At 35.7% G+C, this 27056-nt stretch overlaps 1 protein-coding gene across 6 annotated transcripts in view; it reads right to left on the bottom strand.

The window, feature by feature from the left end:
* LOC131536430 (BAH and coiled-coil domain-containing protein 1) overlaps window positions 1-25495 on the bottom strand; it is an 83720-nt gene extending 58225 nt beyond the window's left edge. For 5 of the 6 annotated variants that reach the window (XM_058769328.1, XM_058769334.1, XM_058769327.1 and 2 more), the window contains exons 1-2: window positions 25193-25494; window positions 22491-22795 (exon numbers count right to left, since the gene is read on the bottom strand). In XM_058769328.1, coding sequence (XP_058625311.1) covers window positions 22491-22662 — 172 coding nt within the window. In that variant the 5' untranslated portion in view covers window positions 22663-22795; window positions 25193-25494. Of the gene's footprint in view, window positions 1-22490; window positions 22796-25192 lie in introns of all 6 variants that reach the window. The other variant, XM_058769333.1, reaches the window with a different exon arrangement.
* Window positions 25496-27056: the final 1561 nt, after the last annotated feature.

The following is a 27056-nucleotide window of genomic DNA, read 5'->3' as shown; positions in this document are numbered from 1 at the left end:
TGTAAAGTAATTATAAAATCACAAAGATGTTAAAAACATTATATTGTCTTGTAAAATTGCATTGCAAATGAATGACTGAGGTACAAGCTCTCTCCAGATCTCCAGAAAACTTTATTTCTTTAATTCTCTTACCCAGCTTCCAAAAACACAACTTTTCCAGATGATTTCTCACAGAGCTGGCACCATTTATCTTAAATGAAGCTCAGTTTCCCTTCACAGGCATTACAGTAAATGCAGAGCTTTGAAGGTGTGGCTTAGCATGTATTAGCTGAGCCATTTTTACATGGAGGCTTTATTCCCATAAAACATGTCAGCTGGCCTGGCTGAGTGTTGACAGAGGGGTTGGAAGGAAGGCATGAGTACTGGTGTGGATCTTGGGAATATCAGATGGAGAGCAGAATGAGTGGTGAGGGGGATGTAGCATTTCTACAAGCTTTCTCACGCAGCAAAGCAGAACAACATGTTTCAGCAGCCTTTCATGTCAAGTCAGAAGTGTCTGCGGAGCGGCAGGATGAGTGTTCAGGGTAATATAAGGCTACTGAGCAGAACTAGACCTTCTAAGATGTACTGAAGTGAAAAAAGCAGCAAATGTGACCAGAGAACTCAAATGGTAGATAGACACCTCCACTAAATCACACAGGCCAAAACTTAACCAAGAGCTACTGGTTATGTATAATTTATATAACAGATAGTTCTAGCTCTGGGTGTTAATCTCTGACTGATTAAAACAGAGGTACAGTCGTGTAGTTCAGATATTCCCTACATTGTGGTGACCAAATGTCACCACAAGGACAGTAATACGAGTAAATTTTGTCCTTGTAGGGACTTTTTTTGTTTTTTTGGTCCCCATGAGAAAAACAGCTTATAAATCATACAGATTTAAAAAAAAAAAATTTCTAAAATAGCAGAAAGTTTTGTATGAGGTAGGAACGGTTAGGGTAAGGGGGTAAAATATACAGTTTATACAATATCAAAACTATTCCACCTATTGACTGTCTACATAAAACATGGAAACCCAGTGCATGTGTGTGTGTGTGTGTGTGTGTGTGTGTGTGTGTGTGTGTGTGTGTGAGAGAGATAATAAGAACTTACAGATTGTTATATAATGGGCCATTTTAGGTTTAATATTCATAATCACACACTAGCATTCCAAGAACTAAAATTGTTAGCACAGAACCTTGACAGGGATTATATCTACTGGTGTAAGAATTTAACTTCAATTTTCTTAATAAAATACAGTTTTAATGAAAATGTTTTATAGTTTGGGAGTCTTCTATCTAAAATCTTACCAAAAGAGCAGGGAACAAATAAAAAGGAGAGAATGAAGCTGCACATGAACATGTACTTTCTAGGACAATACCGATTCAGTTTATTTCAGTTGTTAATTTTCGCTTAATACAGCAGTTCTTTTTCTGCAGTCTGTGACAATATATGGGAGAGAAACGTCAGAGGCAGGCGTTTAGTCTGTCACCCCATTTTTCATTCTTAATCGGTGAGTGTGACAGATCTCTGACAGAAAAGAGTGAGATTTCAGCAAAAGCAGTTGGTAGATTTGGTATCACACTCCAAAATCAAGTTATTCTGAGTTGCCAAGTGAGACGCCACCTTTAAACTACACAGCGTCTTTATCAAGCTGGTGTATATCATTTACATATGAGAGAGCACCGCCACACACACACAAAGGATTTCCATAAAGCCCTTAACCACTTTCATGAAATCGCCACAATACTGTGAATGATAACAGTGCTGCATTATAAGCCAAAGAAAAAAAAGATTATTCTTTTAAGTCCATCAGTCAGCAGGGTTTTAGTCTAAGAATGAATAGGCAGCCACTGGATCCTAAAATTAAACATGTAGAAGGCAACTGATTGTTTTAGGGCCATCAATTATTTAGTGTGAGCTAATAATACTAATACTACTTCTTATACAAATGTGTACTTAGACCAGCAATTTAATACAACAATTAAAAAAAAAATACCACAGACACAATGCAAGGACATGTTTTGTGAGTCAGCTGGCAAAGCAGGCTGTATGGACTGCTGCAGACTGTAGATAAATGATAGACTGAGGGTGCGGTCACATTTATATGCTGTCAAATTATATATGCATTATATGCCAAAATTTTGCAGGTGAAATCCAGTAATTTCAATAGGAATCTGCGCGATCAGGAGGTTTTTCACGATCGAAAGTTTAGATACACTATTGACAATTTTACTGAAATTCCACTAATGTGAGCACACATTTATGATCAATTATTAAAAAAATAAAAAATAAAAAACATGATATTGCTAGCTGCTAGAAGAAAGTCTTTGTATAATCTTTAAATGGGAGCTTTCACTGCAAATATTAATTTGATTAATTAATGGGCATATTAGGTTAATAATTTAAATGCATTATTTTAAATCAACTAACAGCCCTGATGTTTTTTAGTTATGAATTTATGCTTTGTCACCCATTTTACACATTTATTTCTACAGTTCTTCCTTATAGCCAGTTCAACCTTAAAATTGAGCCTAAATAAGCTAAAAAATAAAAATGAAAAAACACACATACTGAATATATTATCCACTACAATACCATGTATTACAACAAAGCTCTGTTATAAATTTGTATCCTTAAGCACAAACAGTCATCTTAACGTGTCAGTATTTATGTTTAAAGTCAGTGTTATATGATTGAAAATGATTCATAGTTGAGTGAGTGAGTCAGTTGTTACACTGATTCAAAGCGACCAGTCATTGAAAAATGACTCATTTAAAAGAAAAGGCTCATAAGAGTCATTCTTTTGTGAAATAGACATTGTTGCATTATTCGTTGTTGTGTACAGTGTGCACAAAATAAACATACTAAATAGCAAGGCAGGGAAAAAAATGTTTTAATTAGTGCTGTCAAGCGATTAATCGTGATTAATCGCATCCAAAATAAAAGTTTTTGTTTACATAATATATCTATGTGTACTGTGTATATTTATTATGTATATATATATAAAGACACACACATACAGCATATATTTTGAAAATATTTACATGTATATATATTTATATTCATATAAATTATATCATATATAAATATATTTAATATATAAATATAACATATATGTGTGTGTATTTATATATACAAAATAAATATACACAGTACACACAAATATATTATGTAAACATAACTTTTATTTTGGATGCGATTAATCGCGATTAATCGTTTGACAGCACTAGTTTAAATTAACTAACTCGTTCTCAGAAAATGAATTTCATAAAATTCATATTCACTTTTTAATTCCCTTTTATGTTTTCCGATTTGCCACCAAATGATGATTGGATTTTTAAGTATAGTCACCAAGTTTTATTTATTTAGTTAAATTTTTTGTCACTGTTGCAGCCCTGACTGGGGATTGTGGATTGCAAGATCACAAAATTCTGTTTGACCATTACACACACACACACACACACACACACACGTGCCACATACTGTAAAGGCACACTGATTTACACAACACATGACGCACACTCTCCCCAGATGGAGCGTGCTGGAACGGCCGCCCGGCCCGCCGGGAAACCGTGAGTTGGCGGGGTGTTCTGGCACGCTCATAAAATCACTCACAGTTATAGCAGTGTTTCAGAGCAGCACGTCTTCAAACACACACACGCTGTCACATAAAAACAACCGTTACATGTTCAGGTGAGAGACACAGATACTGCAAACACATGCAACTCACCTTCATGCATTACATTTGCATTTATTAATTTGTATTATTTATTCGAGTGCATACATTTTTTTTAATCAGTATGTGTGATTCCCTGGGAATCAAACCCGTGACCTTGGCATTGCAAGCTAACAGGAGCTAGTTTTTGGGGTGGCATGATGACAGCATATATCGTGCAATGGTGTTGCTGTACTGTTTATATGAGGGTGATAAAATTCCCAGGGCTCAACCATCAGGATGGCCCATAGTCCCAGAGAGAGTTTTAGTCAGTTGCTACTTCGCTTACCACTAAATATCTTAAATTTGTTGATCTTGTTCAATTTTTATGCCTTGAAAATGTAAATTTTTTGGTTTACGGTGATGTTTTCTACTATACACTTAAAGGATCTTAACTGGCATCGAAGGTTCCATGAAGAACCTTTAACATTCATGGAATCTTTCCATTCCACAAAAGGTTCTTTACAATTTTAAAACAAAATGTTCTTAATCAGCTACTATACTTTTAATGAAGAATCTTTAACATCCAACTTTCCATTTGCACAAAAGGTTCTTTATAGTGGTTTAGATTATTAAAATTATTTTTACCTTAAAAAAGGGTTCTTTTAAGAACCCAAAATGATGATTCAATGTGGCATCAATGTGAAAATTCCCTTAAATGGAAACTTTGTTATTAAGAGTGTATTATTGTAATACATTATTCCACTGTTGCACAGGTTTGACATTATAATAGTTATTTACATTCAGTTTAAACTATCCATTTTATAATGTTATTAATTTTTTACATTTTTGTGTTATATAATGTGAATCTGTTTTTGCCAGATTTATTTGTCATTTTATGTTTGGTTTGCATCAATCAAGTTCCTAATAAAATAAAAATAATGAGATGAAGGGCTTTTAATGGATTTTCCAACATGGTCATTAGTACATGGTTATTCTAGCAATAAGAAATAAAAGTTAACTAAACATCTAAACATTTACATCTACATCTTAGACATAAACACAAGAAGTACAGCTCAGGGTCCAATCCATCCCAGGTCAGATTTTTTATGAAATTGAATGCAGTATCCAGTTCATTACTTTAAGAGTCCGCCTATAGAGACACGATTCAACTAAAAGGCGGAATATAAATGAAAGTAACTGCGGCCATGTGGTAAACTGATGATAAAGAATTGAAGGACTTCATACGAGTGTTCATTAGGAGGCCATCTGTTCAGTGGCAGTATAAGTGTGTCTCACTGAAGAACACTGCCTGAGATCTATGTGTGTGTGTGTGTGTGTGTATGTATATATATGGACACATTTGCATGCCAGTAAGCTCTCGCTTTCCAAGCACATCCCAACTGTCAATGTGACTGTCAGTATCTGCTGAAACATATATGCATATACACATTTACACTTCTACAACAGCACCAAACCTGTCAGGGGACCACAGTCTAATAGACTTATAGACATTTGCCTAAGCAGCTAGCAGCTCAAACAATGGGACTGTATGCAGCAGAACACCAGCAGTATTTACTACTTAGGTCACACTTTAGTTCGGAGACCAATTTATCACTATTAGCTACGTCTTTTGCCTCAATAAACTCCTAATTTGCTGCTTATTAATAGTTAGTAAGGTAGTTGTTAAGTTATTGGGTAGGATTAGGGATGTAGAATATGGTTATGCAGAATGTGTGCTTTATAAGTACTAATAAACAGCCAATATGCTATAATATGCATGTTAATAAGCAACTAGTTAATAATGAGAATTGGTCCCTAAACTAAAGTTGTATCTCCATTTTATTATGTTGTCTTGTGCCTTTAATAAAAATTAAATATATTTCTGTTCCATACAAATTTGTATGCTTTGGCAATATTTTAGGTTAGGAGTAAGGCCAATATTGCTTTGTTGACTTTGAATCATGTTAAGCTGTGATGCTCTTGGGGAGATGTAGCTTCAGATCTGGCATGTGTCATATTTTGAAACATTTTTCCTTGATGTTTAACCACTTGACCAAGACTGATGGAATTTTTTCCACAATAATCACACCATGTTGCCATAGAGCAGTACTGTGAACTCACTGCAGCAATAGAGGCCCTGGCATAACCTGGGGTTAAGTGTCTCACTCAAGGACACAGTGGTGGTGGCTCATGGCTTGCTTCTGAAAATTTGTTTCACCGTATTTATCGAATAAGGCAGGCATTTCCAGAATGCATTGTGACAGGCTCAGTAAAAATGTTCCTGCTGTTAAGGGCAAAGTCGGCTAAATAAATGCATTTAATAACAAAAAAATATTTTATCTAATATCTGGGTGCTTGTTAAACGCAACACATTTACATCTCAAGTTGCACACTGTTTGTGTGGTGCAGGGAGCTGCTGCATATCTAAAGTGATCCAAATCAAGCCGCATTTACATTACATGGTTCAAGTTACCCAATTCCGATTTTTCCTCCCGTGTGGCACAGATCGGATATGACCCACGAACATGTTAGCAGGGGAAAAAAGCACATGGATTCTGATATTCTCAGATTGGATTCAGGCCTTTTTCAAATGTGAAAATAAGTCAGATACGTGCATTTGTGTCTGCCATGTAAGTGGACAGATGGGATATTCCCAAGTCAATGCGAGTCGTACGTCATTGAAAAAATGACGGTGCTGACTGACGTCAGCTCAGGTGGACGCTTTTCTGTAGTGTTGCCAAGTCTACAGTTTTCTTGTGGAATTGGGCTACTTTTGCCACAGATCATTTTTTAGTCCGCGGGTTAAAGCAGCCTCCCCCCTCCTTCCACAATGTGACATTGCCCACCGGCAAGTTTTGGGCTAATTAGCATTTGATCACAAATACCCACCCTCCTTAGTTACTGCTGCTATGTCCAACAAACCATGGCGCTTTCACACTTCATGTTTTCACATAGTGAAAAATACATTGCAGAGCAAAGAGTAAACTGACAACGCAGCAACGGACAAGAGCTTTCAAATTTTGTCATTGTTTAGGAAATTCAAACAATAAATACCAATACAATAAAAATAATTTTGTGTCTCTTTAATTAGTCATGACAGATGGTACTGCCTCAGTGGCACGTGAACCAATCATCTTTTCATATTTACTTAAAGCATAAAATAAACATGAATGAATATCAGAACATATTTTATTTCAACCGCAAAAACATGTCAATATACACTATTGTTGAAGTATATTGACGTTAATCTACTCTCCTGTCTGATTTGTTTGTCGGACAAAATGGCAGATTCGGCATTATGATTGGTCAGATCACCTGTCAGTCAAGCTCCCTGCTAGGGGTCAATTAGGTTGGTTTTATTTCCCAGATCTGGCAACCCTGTTTATGGGTCAGTACATCTACCTATGGTTATTTCACCAAGTGTACAATGTAAATGCAGATTTCGGATATGAGTCACTTTTAAAAGATGATGTAAGTTGGTCATAAAAAAAAAAAAAAAAGCAGTTTAATCAACAAATCATAATTGAAATCAAATCAAGATCTGCCGTGTAAATGCGGCCTGTCACTTATGATGTTCCATGGTTCCATCAGTCAAGATGCTGCCTTCTGATTAAATTCAACTAAAATTTTGCAAAAGTGCAAACACTCTTGATAAGGTTTACTAGGATTTGGAACGGAGCCATGTAATGACCTCTGTAAAAGGCCCGGGACAAGATCCTGTGATCTCTCCGTAAAGCCAATGATTGCAGGTAATACCCTGATTTTACTATGCTTTACTGGTTAGGTCCTAATTCACATTATAGTTACAGCCTTCCTATAAACGTAGAGACAAGCATTTTCTGCAAGGAACAAGTACACTGTGTAACTACTGATCACTTAAATTTGATGGAATATCATAAAGTTTCACAAGGTGAATCAGCAGCATGTCTCAACTGATAAACTCACCCAGACAGAATATGAAGACTCTGCACTTATTTTGTATTTTGCGGGAGAAAATGTGGTATGGATTTAGAAAAACTATGCTAAATGGACATAAAAGTACAACACTTTTATTGAAAGCTGAAAGAATAAGGTATTTTCTGTGAAAAATTATAACTAATCATTTTTACAAAACAGGTCGAACTTAATAGTAAAAGCTATATGTATAAAAGCTATATATATATATATACACACACCCATGGGAAAACTTTATATAATAGAAGTAAAAAACTATATATATATATATATATATAATCTATTATATAACGTTTTCCCATTTTTCAGCTCCAAAAATTTAAATTGCACATTTCATGTGATTGTTATTTTTCTGCAATAAGCATAAAATAATCATATAATAATGACAATAATAATATATTTAAATATATAGATCTATATAAAATTCACTTATTATTAAATGTACTTATTTCTAATACTTATAATACAATAAATTTGGTAGCAGTGTTAAAACGTTAATCATGACAAAAGCATTTACTATAATTTAATAACTTTTTTAATAGGCAAACTTGAAAACTATGTTGATACCACGAGAACTAGTAAACTCTATATATTCAGAACTCTCTTCTCTGCTATGAAGTTGTCTGTACTTATTTTCAGCATTTCAGTGTCTTCTAAATAGTCTGTGTAAAATGCCACATCATTATTTAAATGTCTTTTATTGTGTAATAATCTACCACAGATAAATCCACCCCTAAACGGCAAATAAAAACAAAACCAACTGTGACTGATCGCTGGTTTTCCATGTCAGTCACTTCAATCTTTCTGTGTAAATGGGTGGTTCTTTGCCAGAATAAGCTGCAATAAGGAGCAGACCTTTACCATTCAGTCAAAGGTCTGGCTACACGAGACTAAGCGCAACAACAAGCTGAAAATTGAGGAGACGAAACAGCCTGTAAAAGAACAAAACACTACACACACACCCATCTTTACAAAGGAATGGCCAGAGGCTCTCAGCCACTTGAGCAAGCTACTGACACACCGCCAGAGAAAGAGGAAGACACATCAGAGCATCAGGCAGCCTGTAATCATAGCCTGACCTCTCTGCAATTATCGCCATCTCGCAGGAAACAGCACGCTGTCCTGCGACTAATACATAATTCGCGACTCACAGCCAAGCAACACACAAACACAAGCAGACCAAAAGCAAGTGTGTGTCCCTCCCAAAGCCAAGCTTATGTTTGGAGAGGATACTAACTGACTACTTACTGAATAACGCACAGTATATACTGACTACTATTTTAAAACAAGGAGTGAAACAGTATGCAGCATGCAATGATAAATGTTGCAAACAGCAGAATGCTACATTGCTGTCACATAGCGTCTGCAATAAACAATAATTTAGTCTTTGTAATCAAATTTCACGTATATTGTAAACTCAGGGACTGGTATCATAGAAATCTTTCAGGAAAAAGTCCTTAAGATAAATTCCAAGAAGTCTTTGAGTTCTCACATACATTCTTAAAAACACACAAGATAGATAGATAGATAGATAGATAGATAGATAGATAGATAGATAGATAGATAGATAGATAGATAGATAGATAGATAGATAGATAGATAGATAGATAGATAGATAGATAGATAGATAGATAGATAGATAGATAGATAGATAGATTATTATGCCATAACAATCACAAACTTAAAATATGTCTCTATTTGACATATTTTTGTAAGGATTTTTCTAAATATTGAATCCAACAAAAAGTCATGTCACGTATTGTTTACATTTTTTATCGTTGGTGTAACTTCAGAGTAATAGTGCACAACCATATGCAACGTTATGTTGTAATGCTAAATTGCTTAATTTAATTCATTCATTAAACATCTTACTTTTGGGGATGGGTGTTAAATAATTTGAATAAGTTATTTACAATAATTTAAGTTCTTTTTGTCTTAAGAACAATTATGGTAAAACAAAAGATAAAATATTTTAGTTTTTTGTTTGTTTGCTTTTTGTTGTTTAATACGTTATTTACAATTTACGAAGTTCTTTGTGTCTTAACAATCGTGGTAAAACAAAAGATAAAATCTTTTAATGTTTTTTGTTTGCTTTTTTGTTTTTTGGTAAAAATATTCTTAACTTTCTGAATTTAAAAAAAGAAGAAGAAATGACAGTTAAAAGTTAGGAAATGGCAATTTTGGTCCATTTTATTTTAAGGTTTCTCACTATTAACTAATTAAGAGATCTATAACAACTTAAGTTATATTCTATAACTATAATCGGTAACACTTTAGAATAGGGAACACTTATTAACTATTAACTACGATTTTCCCTCAATAAACTCCTAATTTGCTGCTTATTAATAGTTAGTAAGGTAGTTGTTAAGTTTAGGTATTGGGTAGGATTAGAGATGTAGAATAAGGTCATGTAGAGTAAGGCATTAATATGTGCTTAATTACTACTAATAAATGGCTAATATTCTAGTAATATGCATGCTAATAAGAAACTAATTAAGAGACCCTAAAATAAAATGTTACCCTATAATCTATAACTATAACTAATTAAGTACAACTTTTGCCTTAGTAAACTCCTAATTACTGCATATTAATAGTTAGTACGGTAGTTAAGTTAGGTATGGGGTGGATTAAGGGTTCTAAAATATGCTCATACAGAATAAGCTATTAATATGTGCTTTATAAATACTAATAAACAGCCAATGTGCTATTAATATGCATGCTAATATGCAAATAGTTAATAGTGAAAATTGGTCCTTAAAACTGAGTGTTACCTTTTATATTATTCCATTATTTTATTCTAAAGAATGTTTTGCGAATCTGGCCCCTGGTAGTCCGAATAAATAACGAGTCGAGAAAGAGATGTAACAGTTCTCATATGATATTAATTCGCTTTGTGGGTTACAGTTCTCACACAGTGTGCCTGGTTGTACATTTTGGCAAATGTCATGCATCTGCTCCATTCAGAACATTTACATACTGTAAACGCCATAGTATGCATAGCAATATTAATGTTAGTATGTTAGAATGCTATTTCAAACATAACCCAAGTGTAGAGTTAGCTGTTTGCTTGACACCCATTTTCCTCTTTTCACATTGTCCTTCTAACTGAGAGCCAGAAAATGGGAGACAATCGGTCGCTTTACAGAGCACGACAGAGAAAAATGGCAGCAACGTGTGAAAAGATGAAAGAATAAAAGCGCCATTATTACTGTACAGTAATGAAGCCTGCCGAGGAAAGAGATGGTGGTGAAAGAATGCAGGCTAATAAAGACTAAGAAGTGAAACGCACTAGCACCATTACCCAGTGTGCCGCTGCGCTTGGGTGTCACTTCAAAGCATTCCCAGCTATTAATCAGATGCTATCCTACACCCCTCACCCCCCATTCCCAAATCCCGACTCAACCTCGCCTCCATCCACGAGCATTAACCACCTCCACCCCCAGAATTGCACACAGAGTAATCATTACTAGACTTAGTTCACACCTCGCTCACAAACACACCCTTATCACACCATCAGCACCAATTAATTCACCTGCCACTTCAGCCAGCGAGACGCTGCTTTATTCTCAGGGCTCAAGAGTCAGGATTTCTCTGCTGGCCTGGCTGAGTCACTGCTTGTACTTGCCTAACAGTATTATTACTGGACCTACCATAAAAAATTTTCAGCAACATATTTTTATACGAGTCAGAGATATATATTTATAGTTCCCAGCAGGGCCATAACTCCCATTGACATTGAGAGGGGCGAGTCACCTGCAGTAATCAGATATGGCCAAATTGTCGGCCCTTAATATTTGATATTCTTGATGCTGCTCTGAGCACTCTATTATGCTCTCTGTTTGTTTTTAGGATGACAAAAGTTTAATTTGACATTTTTAGGCTGGTCTGCTTCAGTGATCTGAACGTGATTTACAGAGCAATGCTTCCATTTTAATAGTGAAAAAGTGTAATGTACAATATACGTACCTTAACATTTAATATCTGACAACTGTTTTACAGTAGAAATGTTAAACAACCAAAAGTGATGTCTATTGGTGTAAACTAATTTTTTTAGTCAGATTACGCCATTTTGAATAGAAAATATAAGCTATGATAAAGTAATCCATGTAACAGCCATTTTTGGCATATTGGGCATATAAATAAGAGTCAATGTGTATACAGTGTTTTGCAAAAGTGTTCAGAAGGTTCATCTTCCAACAGGACAATGACCCTAAGCACACAGTAAGAGTGGCTTATAGACAACTCCACAGCCTGGGCTTGAACCTAATCAGACATTTCTGGAGAAACCTGAAAGTGTCTGTTCGGCCCTCATCCAAACTGACAGAGCTTGAGAGGTGAAGAGGTGAGGAGAAGAATGGCAGATAATTGCCAAATGCAGATGTGCAAAGCTTGTCACATCAAACAAAAAAGACTTGAGGCTGTAATGGTGCTTGAGCTAAGTTAAGGGTATGAATACTTATGCAATGTGCTTATTTCAGCTTTTTATTTTTAATAAATTTGCAAAGCTCTCACATACCTGTTTTTTGCTTTGTCAGTATTGTTTATGGAGCGTAGATTGATGTGGGAAAAAGGTCATTTAAAACAGTTATATGGCATAAAACTTGAAGAAAAAAACAAGAAAAAAACAAAGGGGTGTGAATACTTTCACAAGGCACGGTATATACATAAATATGTGTGTGTGTGTGTGTGTGAACTTGTAATACAAATGGATTACTTAGTAAAATAACTAGAATTTATAAGTATAGTACTTATGTTTTTCTTTATTTGCATAAATCACTTTAAACCCTTTAATCATTTTATTACTTTAAATGAAGATGACCATTATGGTTAAGGTCTTGGTTTCCAGTAAACATAACATTTTTTGAAAAAAAGGGGCAAATTTTAATTATTCTTGAAACTTCAGCACAATCATTTTTTTGCCATCTATTTTAGCCAGCTAGATGATACCATCTTTAAATCAAAATAATTCACCACAACAATATTTAAAACAATATCAACAAACGACATATTAGCAATGACATTTGCCATTAAGCCTTTTTGTTTAATTATATAAATTTATACTTTTTGTTTATCTAAATGTTATTATTTTTGTTTGTTTTTTATTTTCACATTTTATTATGCAGTCATTACTGTATATTATTATTACTGTTTTTATACTTATGTTTTGACAATATTGTAAAATGTCAAATAATCGATATGTATATATATAGATAGATAGATAGATAGATAGATACGGCACGGTTTTTGCAATATCGTTCAGTATGTAAATAATCAAGGAGAGAGAGATAGAGTGAGGTGTTGACACCTGGCTCTGGTTGCGTACAGTGGGCTCTGTGCCTGGACCCGCAGCCGTTTACTGAAAACACCTGCCACAGTGAGTTTGGGGAGGGGTGGGGGGTGTTTGTTGATCAGTCCAGGCAGGCCCGGCGCGGGCCGCTCCCGCCACGATACACCCTCAGAGTCATAAATCCAGCCTGGATCTCCCCACGGCCTCCAGAGAGGAATCATCATCACTCCTGCCCCATAGCACGGGATTAACTCCTGCACCGCAGCTGTCTCTTTAATATTAGATAGATGTTATACAATTCTAATCCCTCGCACTAACCTCTTTAACCGTCTCCACACTAAACGATGTGCTTTTCGCACACATCCTAGAAGCTCAGAGTCTCAAACAAAGCCACTGTTTCAAATTTCCTGCAGAACTTTATAGATGCTGATATTGAAGAAAGAAAATGTGAGGGGATTACACTGGAGGGGTTTAAAGGCAATTAATATTCAGTAATATTAACAATTTAACTGGACTGACACTATCGGATGAGAACCTGAACTGAATTAAATAAACATAAACTAAATAAACTGGCTTGAGCTGAATAGTGTCACTATTGTCTACTGATTATAACTGAATTAAACTTGCTGATTAATTTTACAACATTACTGTTATTTTCCTGTTTATTAATGTGAAGCTGCTTTGAAATGATCTGTGGGTGGTTTCTCGCTGGTCGTGTCAAAAGAGGCTTTAAGTGTCTGTGAGATTCTTGTCTGTAGATATGGATCCTTCCATGAAAGTCTAGGAGATTTATTGCCAGGTTCATTGCCACCTTTTATGATCAGCCAGGTAAAAATCATAAACCTGAATGGTTAGAAAAGTAACAGAACACTTCTCTTCAATGGGCCGCATGATTTGAGGCATCATTCACATGTGGAGCACAAACACTGTGAGACGAGCAAAACACCAAACTCAATGCTTAGTGTTTGTTCAAATCAAATAAAGCCTGTGAATAAGGCTTTATTTCAGATTTGCTCACATTTTTTTCTTTGAAAACAGAATGACACTGTGCTGTCATTTTACCCTCCCATCTGACAGAAAAAATAAATAAATACTGATCAGAGCTAGAGAGAGAGATAGAAAAAGGAGGCAGTGTACCCTAGTGGTCAAAGTGTGCACTAGGTCAGACTGAGGACAAAGGCTATGCATATTACCATACAACTGTTACTATTTCTGTAGTGTACAGTATATATATTATGTAAAGTATGAAAATTTTCTGCATACATAGATGGATACAGATTATTTACAACATCTTATAAAATGTACAGTAAATCACAGATTGACAAGAGCATTCTAGTCATTAATGCATTATATTGCAACATTATTTTTTTTCTGCTCTACTCATCAGTATTAGTCTCAATAAGCCATTTAGAATAAAAATAGATGTCGATATGATTATAACCGTTCCACAAATGTAGAGTCCTTGTTCTAAAAAGATTTGAGCCAGATTCTTATCTTAAATGCAAAAAAAAAAAACATTTTTCTCCAAACTGTGTGTCTGTGAGTAGCACAGCTCACTCCGAGTGCAACAAGTCGCTGTGCATTTGAGACACAGGCAGCTGTGTTCAGCGTCCCTCGAGACTGATTAAATTGGAATTTCTGATGCTAATCTTTGTTTTTGCACAAAAGGGCCGACGCATCTTTGAAAAGAATGCAGCATGTATATTTAATGGCACAACTCTTACTCAGTACAGTGTATCAGTGAAGTCTGTCACTCTGATGACTTACACAACCAATTAGTTACAAATTCTCATTTGTGAGTGTGAACTGATAGTAAGAAACTGGTCTGACTCGACACAAACAAAGCAATATGGTGTTTTGTGTCTTACGTCTTATTAGCTGTGAGTAAACACATTTTTAAGAGTGTATGAAGTATTAGGGAGCATAGGAATTATTAAAGACAACATAATCATTTACTAAATGAATTTTCTTAATATGCCACGTATTTCCAAGTGAAACTGAATATTTAATGGATAATAATGGAATTGGGATTTGGATGTTAAGGATATCAAGCTATGATTTAACTGTTGTTTTTTTTTGTGTGTGTGTGTTTTGTTTTGCTTTGCTTTGCTTTGCTTTGTTTTGTTCATTGGTAATGTCAGCAGAAGTAATTTCACTTTAATGAAAGATTGAACAAATTGATGAAATATGCACAGTAACATCCTAAAATAGTACAGCATCTCTCAGTTCATTTCAACATATGTGTTAAGTTCAATTACAAATGCGTTACGAATAAAAACACAAAATTCAATGGGACAATATAGGTTGTATTACATACAACTGTCAAAACATTTTTGTTTGCTTGTACAAACTAAGGGTTGAGTCTGATTGATTATTTATTTATTTGCTCATTCATTCATTCTTTCTTTCTTTTTTCTTATCTATTTATTTTATTTTATTTTTATCAGAGAATAACCATGACTGTTTGACCAAATAGCAGAATTGTTAGTTTTCCTTTGTGTAAGTTATACAATTTATAGTAAACTGTTTCTGTTTTAAAATACCATAACTACCATAATGGCAACATTTGACAATAAGGTTCTATCAGTAACTAAAGCATATATTAATCTTAGTCGATGTTAATTTCAACATTTAATAATTTACATTTTAAAATCAAATAGTATGTAACGGATCTTGAGGTAACATGAGCTAACAATGAACATTTTTATTACTAACATTAACAAAAGTTAATAAATATTGTGAGAAATGTCTTGGTCATTGCATTAGTCAATGCATTAACTATTGTTAACTAATGGAACATTATTGTTACCAATATGATAGCTCTCAGAGGCTCATCATGAGGCAGACCCATGATTGAGGTCAGTAAACACCCCTAAACACCCAGACCCCAATTCCACCTCCATCCAAAGCACAACATGCTTTCCTCTGCTCTTTTCTCTGAAAGATTACAATAATAAAACAGAAATTAAAAACAAGTAATCTGGATTTTCTGCTTGAGCCGTTAATAATGTCTAACAGCTGTCACATGCAGCACAACCACACGCGGCGGTTGGCCCGAGGCCGCCTGATGAGAGGGAGACAGACAGAGGGAGAGAGACGGTTCCCTTCACCTGCAGGTCCACTAAACATCTCTTTTGCTTGTCTTGTTTAATGGTTTATTCTTCGAAAGCTGCTGTAGTTTAAGGGAAGTGTGAGCTTCCTCTGCTGAAGTGTAAAACACGCGGCAGGGTTTGAAAATGTGATACGGGTTATGTGATACAGGAAGGACTGCCCGCCCAGCTTGTCTTCTTTGTGTAGGGTTGCAGTGCCCGCCTGACCTGCAGCGCGAGGGGACGCCACGGCTGTGTGGCACAGTGCCACGCTGCATACACACGCTCATCAAACTAAATATGAACATTACACAGACTTCCATTGTTCTTATAGAAAGCCAGTTATAATTACTATAAACTAACCCTCTAAACAAAAAACCTACACTGTAAAAAAAATAAAGGTCAGTTTATTTTAAGGTCCAATTCTCGCCATCAACAAACAATGAACTCCTAATTTGCTGCTTAAGTTAGTAAGGTAGTTGTTAGGTTTAGGTATTGGGTAGGATTAGGGATGTAAAATATGGTCATGCACATATGGCCATGTGCCTTATAATTAGTAATAAACAGCCAATATGTTAATAATAGGCATGCTAATAATGCAACTAGTTAATAGTGAGAATTGGTGCCTATACTGAAGTGTTACTGAAATAAATCTGTAAAATAACAGAACAATTACTGCCAGCTCATTACCAGGACAATATCCATTCATTTTACGGACATTTCAGTTAACTCTAAACACAATGCAATACAGTTTAAAATTCCTCTATTATACTTTTTTGTTTTAAACTGAATTTTAATCATTCATTCATTCATTTATATGACAATGTCCTAAAATGTCCTCAAATTGTTTTTTTTTAGATAACTAAGTCAAATTAGATAACTAAAGTAAAACACGTTTACACAGCTATGGAAATGAGGATCTAGACAGCTATTGTTTTCTCTAAAGCCAGCTGTAATTACTATAGACTAACCCTAATCCAGATTTGGTAACACTTTATTTTAGGGTCTCTTAACTAGTTGCTTATTAACATGCATATTACTAGCACATGTTAATGGCTTATTCTACGTGAACTTATTCTACATCCCGAATCCTACCCAATACCTAACAACTACCGCACTAACTATTAATAAGCAGCAAATTAGGAATTTATTGAGGGAAAAGTTGTAGTTAACAGTGAATAAGTGTTCCCTATTCTAAAGTGTTACCCCAGATTCTTCCCCTAAAAAATGTTTTGCATTAAAAGACATCAGGCTATTTATTTCATTTATGAATCTTAAAGGTCCTTGGATGTCACCAAGTTACGTTTTGTCCAATTTAGCTAACTTCTGGGGACAGTTCTATCACCAAACTAATTCTATTGCTAATTGTACACACATACACACACAAACACACTGACCAAACACCAAAAACTACAGCTGATTCTGCCCCAGCAAAGCAAATAACTGTTTATCAGGTCAATAAATTAAGCACAAAATGATACACAAAAGCATACTCATGCAGCATACACAATTTCTGAATTCAGCACGTAATAGTTTGTTAACCTCCGTGATACATTGTTGGTTTCGATGTAATGTCACAGAGACACATAGGCTAATTCACTAAAAACATTGAAATAGGTTAAACACTGGACCAGTATGGACATCTTGGACCAGTTCATGTAAAAGGGATAAGGTGAGCCGGCGGTACAATAAAGTTCTGTTCACATTAAGAACAATAACTTTAAAGATAACTATAATTATAGCCATATAAGCATCCACACCAATGCATGATAACATTCTCTTTATTATAAGCGTGCACTGCAGTTTTGTCATCTGCTGCTTTACATGCTCAAGCTCTTTAAAGTCTGGTGGATTCTGATTGGCTGATTGTCAATGTTTCTATCGTGTCACAGCTGGACAAAAAAAATGTGAAACTGCTTCCAATGATATTGTTCCTCTGTGTCGTTATTGCTATCGTTGTGGCATATTCTCATTGAATTGGAAATGATTATTTAAACTTTATTGTTATAGTTATTGTCCTTGGTGTGAACAGGCCGGGTGCTAGTTCCAGCCAGGGGTGAGTTTCCCAAAAGCATCGTTAGCAAACTATGGTCGTTAGTTCCACTGAACTCAATTGGTAACATAGTTGAAACACACCCCAGGTTGGGTTTTCTATAGAAAAGCCAGTCATGAGAATCTCTATGTCTAGTCATGTCCTCAACAAACACACAGCAGGCCCACACAAAACAAAACATCAAAACACCTATACAACAAAAACTGATTGGATTGTAAAAACTTTGTGTAACATCGCAGAATCGAAGCACTGTGGTTGAAGAGGAGGGTTATTGTAGAGGTGCAGCATGTTGTTATATGTTTTGATGAAAGATTAATACAAAGACATCCTTTTTTATTAATGTGCACTGATTAATTGTTCACACAGCGAGCAGGTAAGTGCATTACATAAAAGGGCACATTTTGATTTAATGTTTTTTTTATAGCATGCAGGATAAGAATAGAAATGGTTTCTAACAATATCAGTGGAGCCCTTGATGTGGGCCCTAAAACTGCAATCTCAGATAGTTTTGGAAGTGAGAGAGGCTTTATGGCTTGCCAACCTCATATCTCTCTACAAACCCCTTCATCAGGTCTGCCATAAACACCAGACATGCTTTCATAACACCACTAAACACCTGTGCCTGCCTTTACATCCCCTTACCCCCTCGTCTGAGACGTTCACGCAATGAGCCCTTTAATAAAATCTCTCAGTACAGTTATTTATTCCCCTCTGGAAAGTAAAACACAAGGGTAAGCGGCAGTCAGCAGGGTTAACCTGTAAACAGAGCAGGGTTGCTGGGATATCCAGGCAGGATATAAGAATGAGGGGACAGACAGGGACGTTCTGCCCCTCCAAGACAATAAAAGAGGAGGGAGGGTGTGTTTTTATCTTTGAGCAACATGCTGTAAAACACACACAAAGCTGTGATCGGAAACAATGGTCCTGAGCTGTGTGTGTGTGTGTGTGTGTGTGTGTGTTTGTGGTGTGGGGGGTTGCAGGAAGGAAGCCAACTCAACCACCCCCCCACCCCCCACCCCCCACCCCCAGAAAAGACAGGGTAAGAAGAACAGGAGAATCAAGGGTTTGGAGGAAATGGAGACCAAATGTTTAATGCAACATCAAGCCTCAATAACAATATGCTTACACATGAGAATGCTTTACGATTCGAACATTTCTAGAAGGGATCTGTGAAACAATTTCACAAACCAGTAATGATGGTGTTTAAACAGTTAAAATTAAGGCACATAAAGAGTAGAAATAGGCCTAGCTAGATTTTTTAGATTTCCTTTAAAACAATGTGAGTGGTGTTGATGCTAAGGTGTTGTGGGTGATTGTGGTTGCTTGGGTTGTTGGTAAGGTTAAAAAGCAACTTTAACTGATTTAAAGTTGCTTTGGTGTTCACTTATTGGCTCAAGCCAAAAAGTTCACGCTTTTAAAAATCGGCGTTGAAGGTTCCATGAAGAACATTTAACATCCATGGAATCGTTCCATTGCACATAAAGGTTCTTTATAGCGGAATAAGGTTCTTTAGATTATTAAAATGTTTTTCACACTAAAAACACTGTTCACTGAAAGGTCTTTGGGGAACCCAAAATGGTTCTTCTATATGATATTCTGGTCTCTATTTATGGCCTTTCCTTTAGTGAAGGTCTATTATAGTCCAAATCTCAATGCTAATCAGGAACACCTCAGTTCCAAACGAACGGGATTCTAAAGAAGAAACCAAGACAAAGTCACGTTTTTTAACGCTCAATTGAGATTCATTTGATATCTTCTCCTGTAACAGGTAAAGTCCTATGGCACAGATATTTCCCAGAGATTAGTACAAAATGGCAACTTCAATCCCAGCATAAGCATCAAAGCAAAAGGAACAACCGAAATAACCAAGAGGAGAAGTGAAATTGAGAGCTTTCACCAAAACGAGCACACATTTCATAAGTCTTTGAGGAACATTGCTGTTTCAAAGCCAAGAGAGTGTTGCGACAGCAGCCTCTGTCTCTACAAGCCTCCGAGTCCAATAGCAGCTGAATAATAAAGCCACTGAAAGACACCACAGAAGGTCTTTCACTGAGCCTGGATCCCAACCTGCATCTGAATGCATTTGTACATCAATTCCCTGAAATATTCATGTTCTTTGTAAAGAATTCATGTGAGGCCGTGAGGGAGGCAGTCCCTGGAGGGATAGAGCAAATCCACTAACGCAGCTACACCCCCTTTACGCCTGTGGGACGCTATTGACCAGTCCGTTCGCTTAATGAGAGAAAAACTGGTTTGGTGACCGTCCAGCTTGGTTTGCATGACCATGGTGCTTTTCTTAGCTTAGCCTTAATTAAATAAACAGTGGTATTTGTTAAATTACATATACATTAGTGGTAGATTAATTTGGGATTGTTTTAAAATGTGATGTTTATTTATTTATTTAATTTAGGTATTTAATATTTTATTAATTTTATTAATTAACATTTGAGATTATGATTGACACTGTGGTGCTATCAAAGCATTACATTGTTTGAGCGTCCTAATCAGCTCAATTGGTATCTGTTTGCCGCCAAATGGCAGACAGGAGGAATGTTCAGGAAACAGAAATTACACATTTCACCTTTGATGGCTGATGTCATTATATATATATATATATATATACATACACACACACACACACACACACACACACACACACACAAACAGTGTAAAATAGCACAGTTGCCAGTCAATGATAATTGTTTTTCAAATCTCAAATATAATTCTGCCTAATATAGCAGTCTATCATTAATGTGCATCCTCTTTCACTTGTCCTGCTAGATACAAAGAACAATGTAAAAACCTGTGCTTTTCATCAACCTTAGACAATGTAAAATTGCCCTTCGTCATCCTGGGCTATAATGAAGGCGTAGCAGTGGTGGTGTGGTAATAACACACAGGTTGAATGTCACCACATGAATCAAGCATGAGACATGGTTGAGACGGTAATATTCCAGAGAAAGCTATAAAACTCTGAGCTCTGCGAATTTTATCTCTAGGTACAATACCTCACCTGTCTCAATCATTGAACAGTGATGACAGTTAAGGGCACGGCTGCATGGTGGCGCAAGCTGTGAGTGTACAACCAAAAGACATTGTCATATCCGGTTAACAGCACACCTGCACCCTTTAGCTAACATTAGCCTAAATACTCATTGGAGTATTGGACACATCTGCCACTATAAATATAAATATACATTAGTGTATGGAAACTGCTGGAACAATGCCTTATTGTAGATATGTTTCATATATTTGATTCAGAAGTAACTAGACAGGTTTCTTTTTAATGCATTTTAGCAGTCTAAATTGGGTTATAATAACCTATAAACCCAATAATTATTCTAAATAACTCTAAAATCATAATCTTTGATAGGTTTTATAAACCTGTTTGTTCCCAAAACCATCTAAACGCAAGACACTGAATGGCAATATTTAGGTGACTTGGAACATTAAGGCCTTAGTAGTGCAAAACAAGCATAGTCTTCATTTAACTGATTTAGAATTATTAATGTCTATGGATGGTGAATTACCTAAATATTGCCTTAATGATGAACAATGCAAAATAGACCATGTGGATCTTTGTTCAAGAATGGCGCAAAATATTAAGGAAATTGCATCTGACTAAACCTAATTACTTATTCCTACAGTAACACTGCAATACTGTAGTTTGCTAAAATAATCAGAAAGCTCGAATTTAGGTTATTAAATTTAAACATTAAAATATTCCTTCGGTAATACTTAAATATTAAATAACTACAAATGCAAAATAACAATAAAAATAAAAACAAATAAATAATAACCTACATAAAAATATATATTTAAAAGATATCACGTAGCCTACATTCTGGTAGCATTCAAAACGTTCATTCTTTTAATCTGTTCTTAAATCGTAATTTGAGGGGCAATTTATACACTACCTTACAGAAAACATTAGCTGTTATATGCCCAATATCCTCATAACCGTTGCCTGTCACAATTCATATTAAACCGCGCTCATCTCATATTTATCAAAATCACATTTACACCTCCACAATTCGGTTCATGTAGACACAAGGATTTAAAGTCTTAAGTCTGGACTTACTCAGCAAGGATATGAGCATAACAAACAAACAAACAACAACAACAAAAAGGTAATACAGGATTGCCAATCTATCAACGTTGGTTCTTTGTAGCACCTAAAATAAGCAAAATAATAATATAAAATAAATAAATAAACCTTCTTTAACCAAATTTAGAGTAGGCTGTGGTTCTTGAATTGCTATGTGGATTCAAATGGCTTTGTTGTTACATTTGAGGTTTTTCAGAGCTGTGTATATCATAAGAAATGCTAAACAGTCAAAATAAGCAATAATCAAATAGCTACAGGCTTAATCTAACCATGAACATTCGCTATTCTTTGAAATAGAGTGTAAAATCTTTATTGAGCTTCCACAGAAACGCCAGCGAATAAAAGAAAACGCAACAAACCTGAATGCGCCGCCATCGGTAAGTGAGATGGATAATATTTCCCGGCTGGAAAATGAGGCGCATGTTGCACAGAGCCGTGGCCGGAGGAGGAGATGCGAGAGGCGGCGCGATGCACTAGAGTGGCCCGCTCTGAAAGGAGGTGTGCTGGAGCGGAGAAATCACGACCCTCCATTCCAAAGAAAACAGCCGATATAATCCAAAATCAAGCGGAAATCAGATGAAACCTATGTACTGTAATCCGTCTGCGTTTGCTTTAGTGGAAAGCTCGCCTCTCCTGCTCAGGTTGAAGTCCTCAATCATCTTTTCTACAAAGAAAGAAAGAAGAGACGTTATAATCTCGGTATGGCACACCACCACAGCTGACATGCATCTGCTTCATACTCTCAGTAGTCGTAACATAAAAGAAAACTGCGATATAAATTGAGACCTAATTTTGATGCACATTCATTTAGAGAAGAACTGCATTAGATTTTTAAGCGTCCATTGAAATGATGTGAAAGAGATGTGAAAAGGCCATGGATGACAGTGATTGAATAGGCCTAATAGAGACCGATCCTTGGTGTATGGATACGTGATAAAGATAAAGACACCTTTTCTAGGACGGGAAAAAAATATTATTTAAATTGAAATAGCTCTTCATGTTTTATAAGTGCAAGCATGCTCACGTATGATGGCAAACAAACGATATGAAAACAATGAAAGTGACATTTTTTCCAGAATAATGGAAGTCTTGACTTCAGCCCCGTCTGTTTTTATTGTTAGAAGGTTTGAACAAACCATTTACACATTAATGAAATCAGATAAAATAAATAATATAGTGATTTTAGATATGTGCATGATGTGACTCAAAAATAAAATTATGACATTGAATAGATGCCTATAAAAAATAATTAATTGTGGTATTTTATATAGGCTACCATATTTTATATCATAATGCCAATATTTTGTTTTACATATAGTAGGATAGTGGATATATGCATGCACTTCGAATAAACATGCCATCAATTTACTTTTAATAAATAGCAGTATAGCCTACACACCAAACCATTATGATTCAACCAAAGGCAACAACATATAACCAGTAAATACCTTTTGCTAACAGAAACCAATTTTGTACGAGTCCTTTTTGTTTTTTATCAGAATACACTTAAAGACAAGATATGTGTGTCTGTGAGTGTGTGTGTGTGTGTGTGTGTGCGCGCGCGCATGTAAACAATTGCAATTTCCTTTCATCTGGTTGACCTGTTTTAGCTTTTATGTACAGCAATTAAATCTAACAGAACCTTGCACTCAATATATCTAGTGTCGAGTTCCAGCTAATATTGTAGCCTACTAATATTTATTTGTTTTGTTTTATCTCTTCAACAAGCCTTTTGTGCTCTCTCTTTCTGGTAGACTAGATTTGAAGAAAATGCAGAATGTCACACAATAAATGAATTATTTCAGTGGGTTCCTTAATTGATATACGCGGACTACTATCAATTAATGCATTTTCAAAAAATATACAACTGCAATAAATTCAGTGTTTTCCGCTGTAGCAGGCCATGCATACAAACCAAGGTGGCCTTACAGCAAGCAGCTTTTGTCTCCGTGCGAGGACTGCTGCTCTCCGTCAGCCATTACCGTGCAGCTCCAACACTCCACAACAGCCGTCCATTTCGAGCACACAACATTCAGTCACACGCTGCATGCTTTGTTTTAATCTTAAGCTTTTGCATGCAACTGAATACTTAAATGCGTTGTATCGGCAGCCGAATCGTGAATGTGGTTAAATATTTGTATAATCCCGATGCAAATAGCAGTTGTTTTGTCTCGTGCATGACAATGCACATAGTAAAATGCTAGAAAATGTGTCTTTACATATCAAAGTTAGCAAAAAGCATAACTCAACTGGGAATCTTGTGTTCATCGAAGACAGAAACTCACAAAGACAATCACATTATTTATATAGCTTGTCTGTCGGTAATGTTATTCGGCTGGGAGAACGCGCTGCCCGGACACAAGCAGTGAAACGAGCCTCTCTCATGCCGATCCGAAATAAATCAGAATTGATCATTACAAATAGCCTAAGTATTGATCAGCGAAGAAAAACACCGATCTGAATATGACAATAAAGGACAACTGGAAATGTGGATGATGCACGTTTCACTTTTATTTTTTCCTTGTCATGTTTCAAATCAGGGACTGCGATGCAATATCTTTAGAGAAGATATTTTAAATTTAACAATAAAAAATTATTCACTTGTAGATATAATAAACAGTGAGCAGAAAAGCGCAAATATAGGCTACTGCAATATCAAAACAGATGGAATTTTAAACATGTAGCCTACGTGATTACGGTATATTCATGAAAATATAATTGGTAATTTGAGTAGTAAACTGAACAAGGCCGTGCAAGCTTTAACTGAGAAAGAATATTTTCGCAAAATTACTTATTAAACAAATGCCTTAGAAATATAAATAAGAATCTTTAAATGAAGCGAATAAATGCGGACTGTATAGCTACCTCGGTGATTAAGTGTATATATTTATTAATTATTTTATATTTATAGGCTTTCCATTTCCCCTTTGGATGTTGCACCATAATTGTTTGTGCTGTTTAGTTAACATTATTTTCTTTATTTCTTTGAAGGTCTTTTTGATTTTTGATTTTCGACGTTAGGCGACACAACCATGACATAAAAAATAAATGAATTACTTACTGGTATGTTATATCCTTGCATAACAATAAATAATTTTAATTAGAAATCAAGAAAAGTATTCAGAGCAATGATGTCGCTTATTTTAAAAAGCATATTTCAGTGGTTCAGTCCTAATTCCCCTCATACGATTGAAGCAGTTGTCGCTCGCCGGTCTCGGGCTTTATAGGCCACTGAAGTCGCGAATCGAGTCTCGCAGCGGCGATTCTCTTGTCCGGCGCCGATCGTGCCTCTCAACTCCGCGAGAGTAAACACACGCGCTGATTGGCCAGATTCACGAATGATAATGAGCTGGCGTAGTTCGCCTGGGGACACTCCCCGCTCTGATTGGTCGAAATCTGTGACCAATAGGAATTCGCCGTGGAGAGCGAGAGCAATGAGGCGAGCGGCAAATTCAAGCAAAATACTAAAGACATGTTACAATGTGTTAAAACCTTAAATAGTCCTTTGCAAACGAGCACAGGATTCCGACCTGGAGAAAATTACTATGTAGTAATTTCAAAAACAACATCCAGCAGGTATGTACGCCTATAATGTATTTTCTTTGAAATAATAATAATAATAATAATAATTTAAAAAGAATTAAAACAAACACTATTAGGAGTAAACGCTACAGAGCCTCCAAAAATCCAGGTATAAATGTGACAGATCCATATACACCTTAAGTGTATAAATGACTGCAACTGCGCTGTATGTTATAGTTTGAATGAGTTTATTTAACGCTAATAGCCCATGTGTGGGTTTATGAACATGCTTTTAAAAAAAAGGCTCCATTTGGAGGAGGATTTGATTGGTTGGCACGTTGCCAGCGTATTGTCACTCAAGGAGTGTAAACAAGACTCTGATTGGCTGCTCGCCAGTCCGCATTGGGCTATCTGGAAAAAAAAAGAAAGAAAGAAATAACTGGATCTGCGGTTTCAAGGCGTCCCAGGTTAGATGATGAAAACAGATAAGAAGGAACCGTTTCAAGGCGCTCCAAAAGGCGGACCCTCTATGGCCCTGGAGCTATACTCGGAGAACACGAGAAGAAGTGCAGAAAGAAATGTTCAATATGTTGAAGGATTAAACATTCGTTGTGCGATACTTTCAGACCTGGAACGGAGAAACGTGATACAGATTTCTGGACACATCGGTAAGAATGAAGAAAAACGGGAAAAAAGAAGTGTTTGGATCAGCTTTACTCGAACTCGTTTATTCTGAGCGACACAAATGAAGAATAATGCCCGATAGAATTGAAACAAGGATGCACGAAAACGCTATGCTAGATAGTTTATGACAATATATAAAAGACAAAAAGAAAAGAAAAAAATGTATCCGACTGTGTTTCGCTGAAAGGTATGTGCTCTTCAAAGAGGAAATGTGATTTTATATATAGCCTAGTATGTTTAAATAATATACTGAAATCACACATTCAAATTTATATTTTCATTTTGGCTTCGTAATGTTTGAGATTTCCAGGTCTCATGCACAGCTCTTTGGGCAAAAGTCTAAAAAAAATAAATAAATAAATAAAATAAAAACTGTTTTATATTCTGGAATGTGTATTGAGAAACATTTAATGCATTGCATTTTCTCCTCATCGTTGTGACCATGTGTCAGCATGAATTAGGCTATAACCTATGTACAGTATATATGTAGATACAGAATGAGTGATTTCTCTATAGAAAGAATAACATGTCAAGAATAACTCTCATAAAATCTGATTGACAGTCCAGCTTTATCTCTCCAGCTCAAAGGAAGCAAGAACTGTTTCTCTGAGGAGATACAAAAGGGTTCAACAATATTTCTGTTTTTGTGGAAATGGTGGAAAACACAATAAAACTAAATAGACCAAACACCTTTTAAAAATCACTCAAATAAGGTATTT

This window comes from Onychostoma macrolepis, chromosome 03 (genome assembly GCF_012432095.1).
Source record: "Onychostoma macrolepis isolate SWU-2019 chromosome 03, ASM1243209v1, whole genome shotgun sequence".
NCBI classification, from domain to species: Eukaryota; Metazoa; Chordata; class Actinopteri; order Cypriniformes; family Cyprinidae; genus Onychostoma; species Onychostoma macrolepis.
The sequence above is the reverse complement of the archived record's forward strand: the minus strand, read 5'-3'. Positions and strand labels throughout refer to the sequence as shown.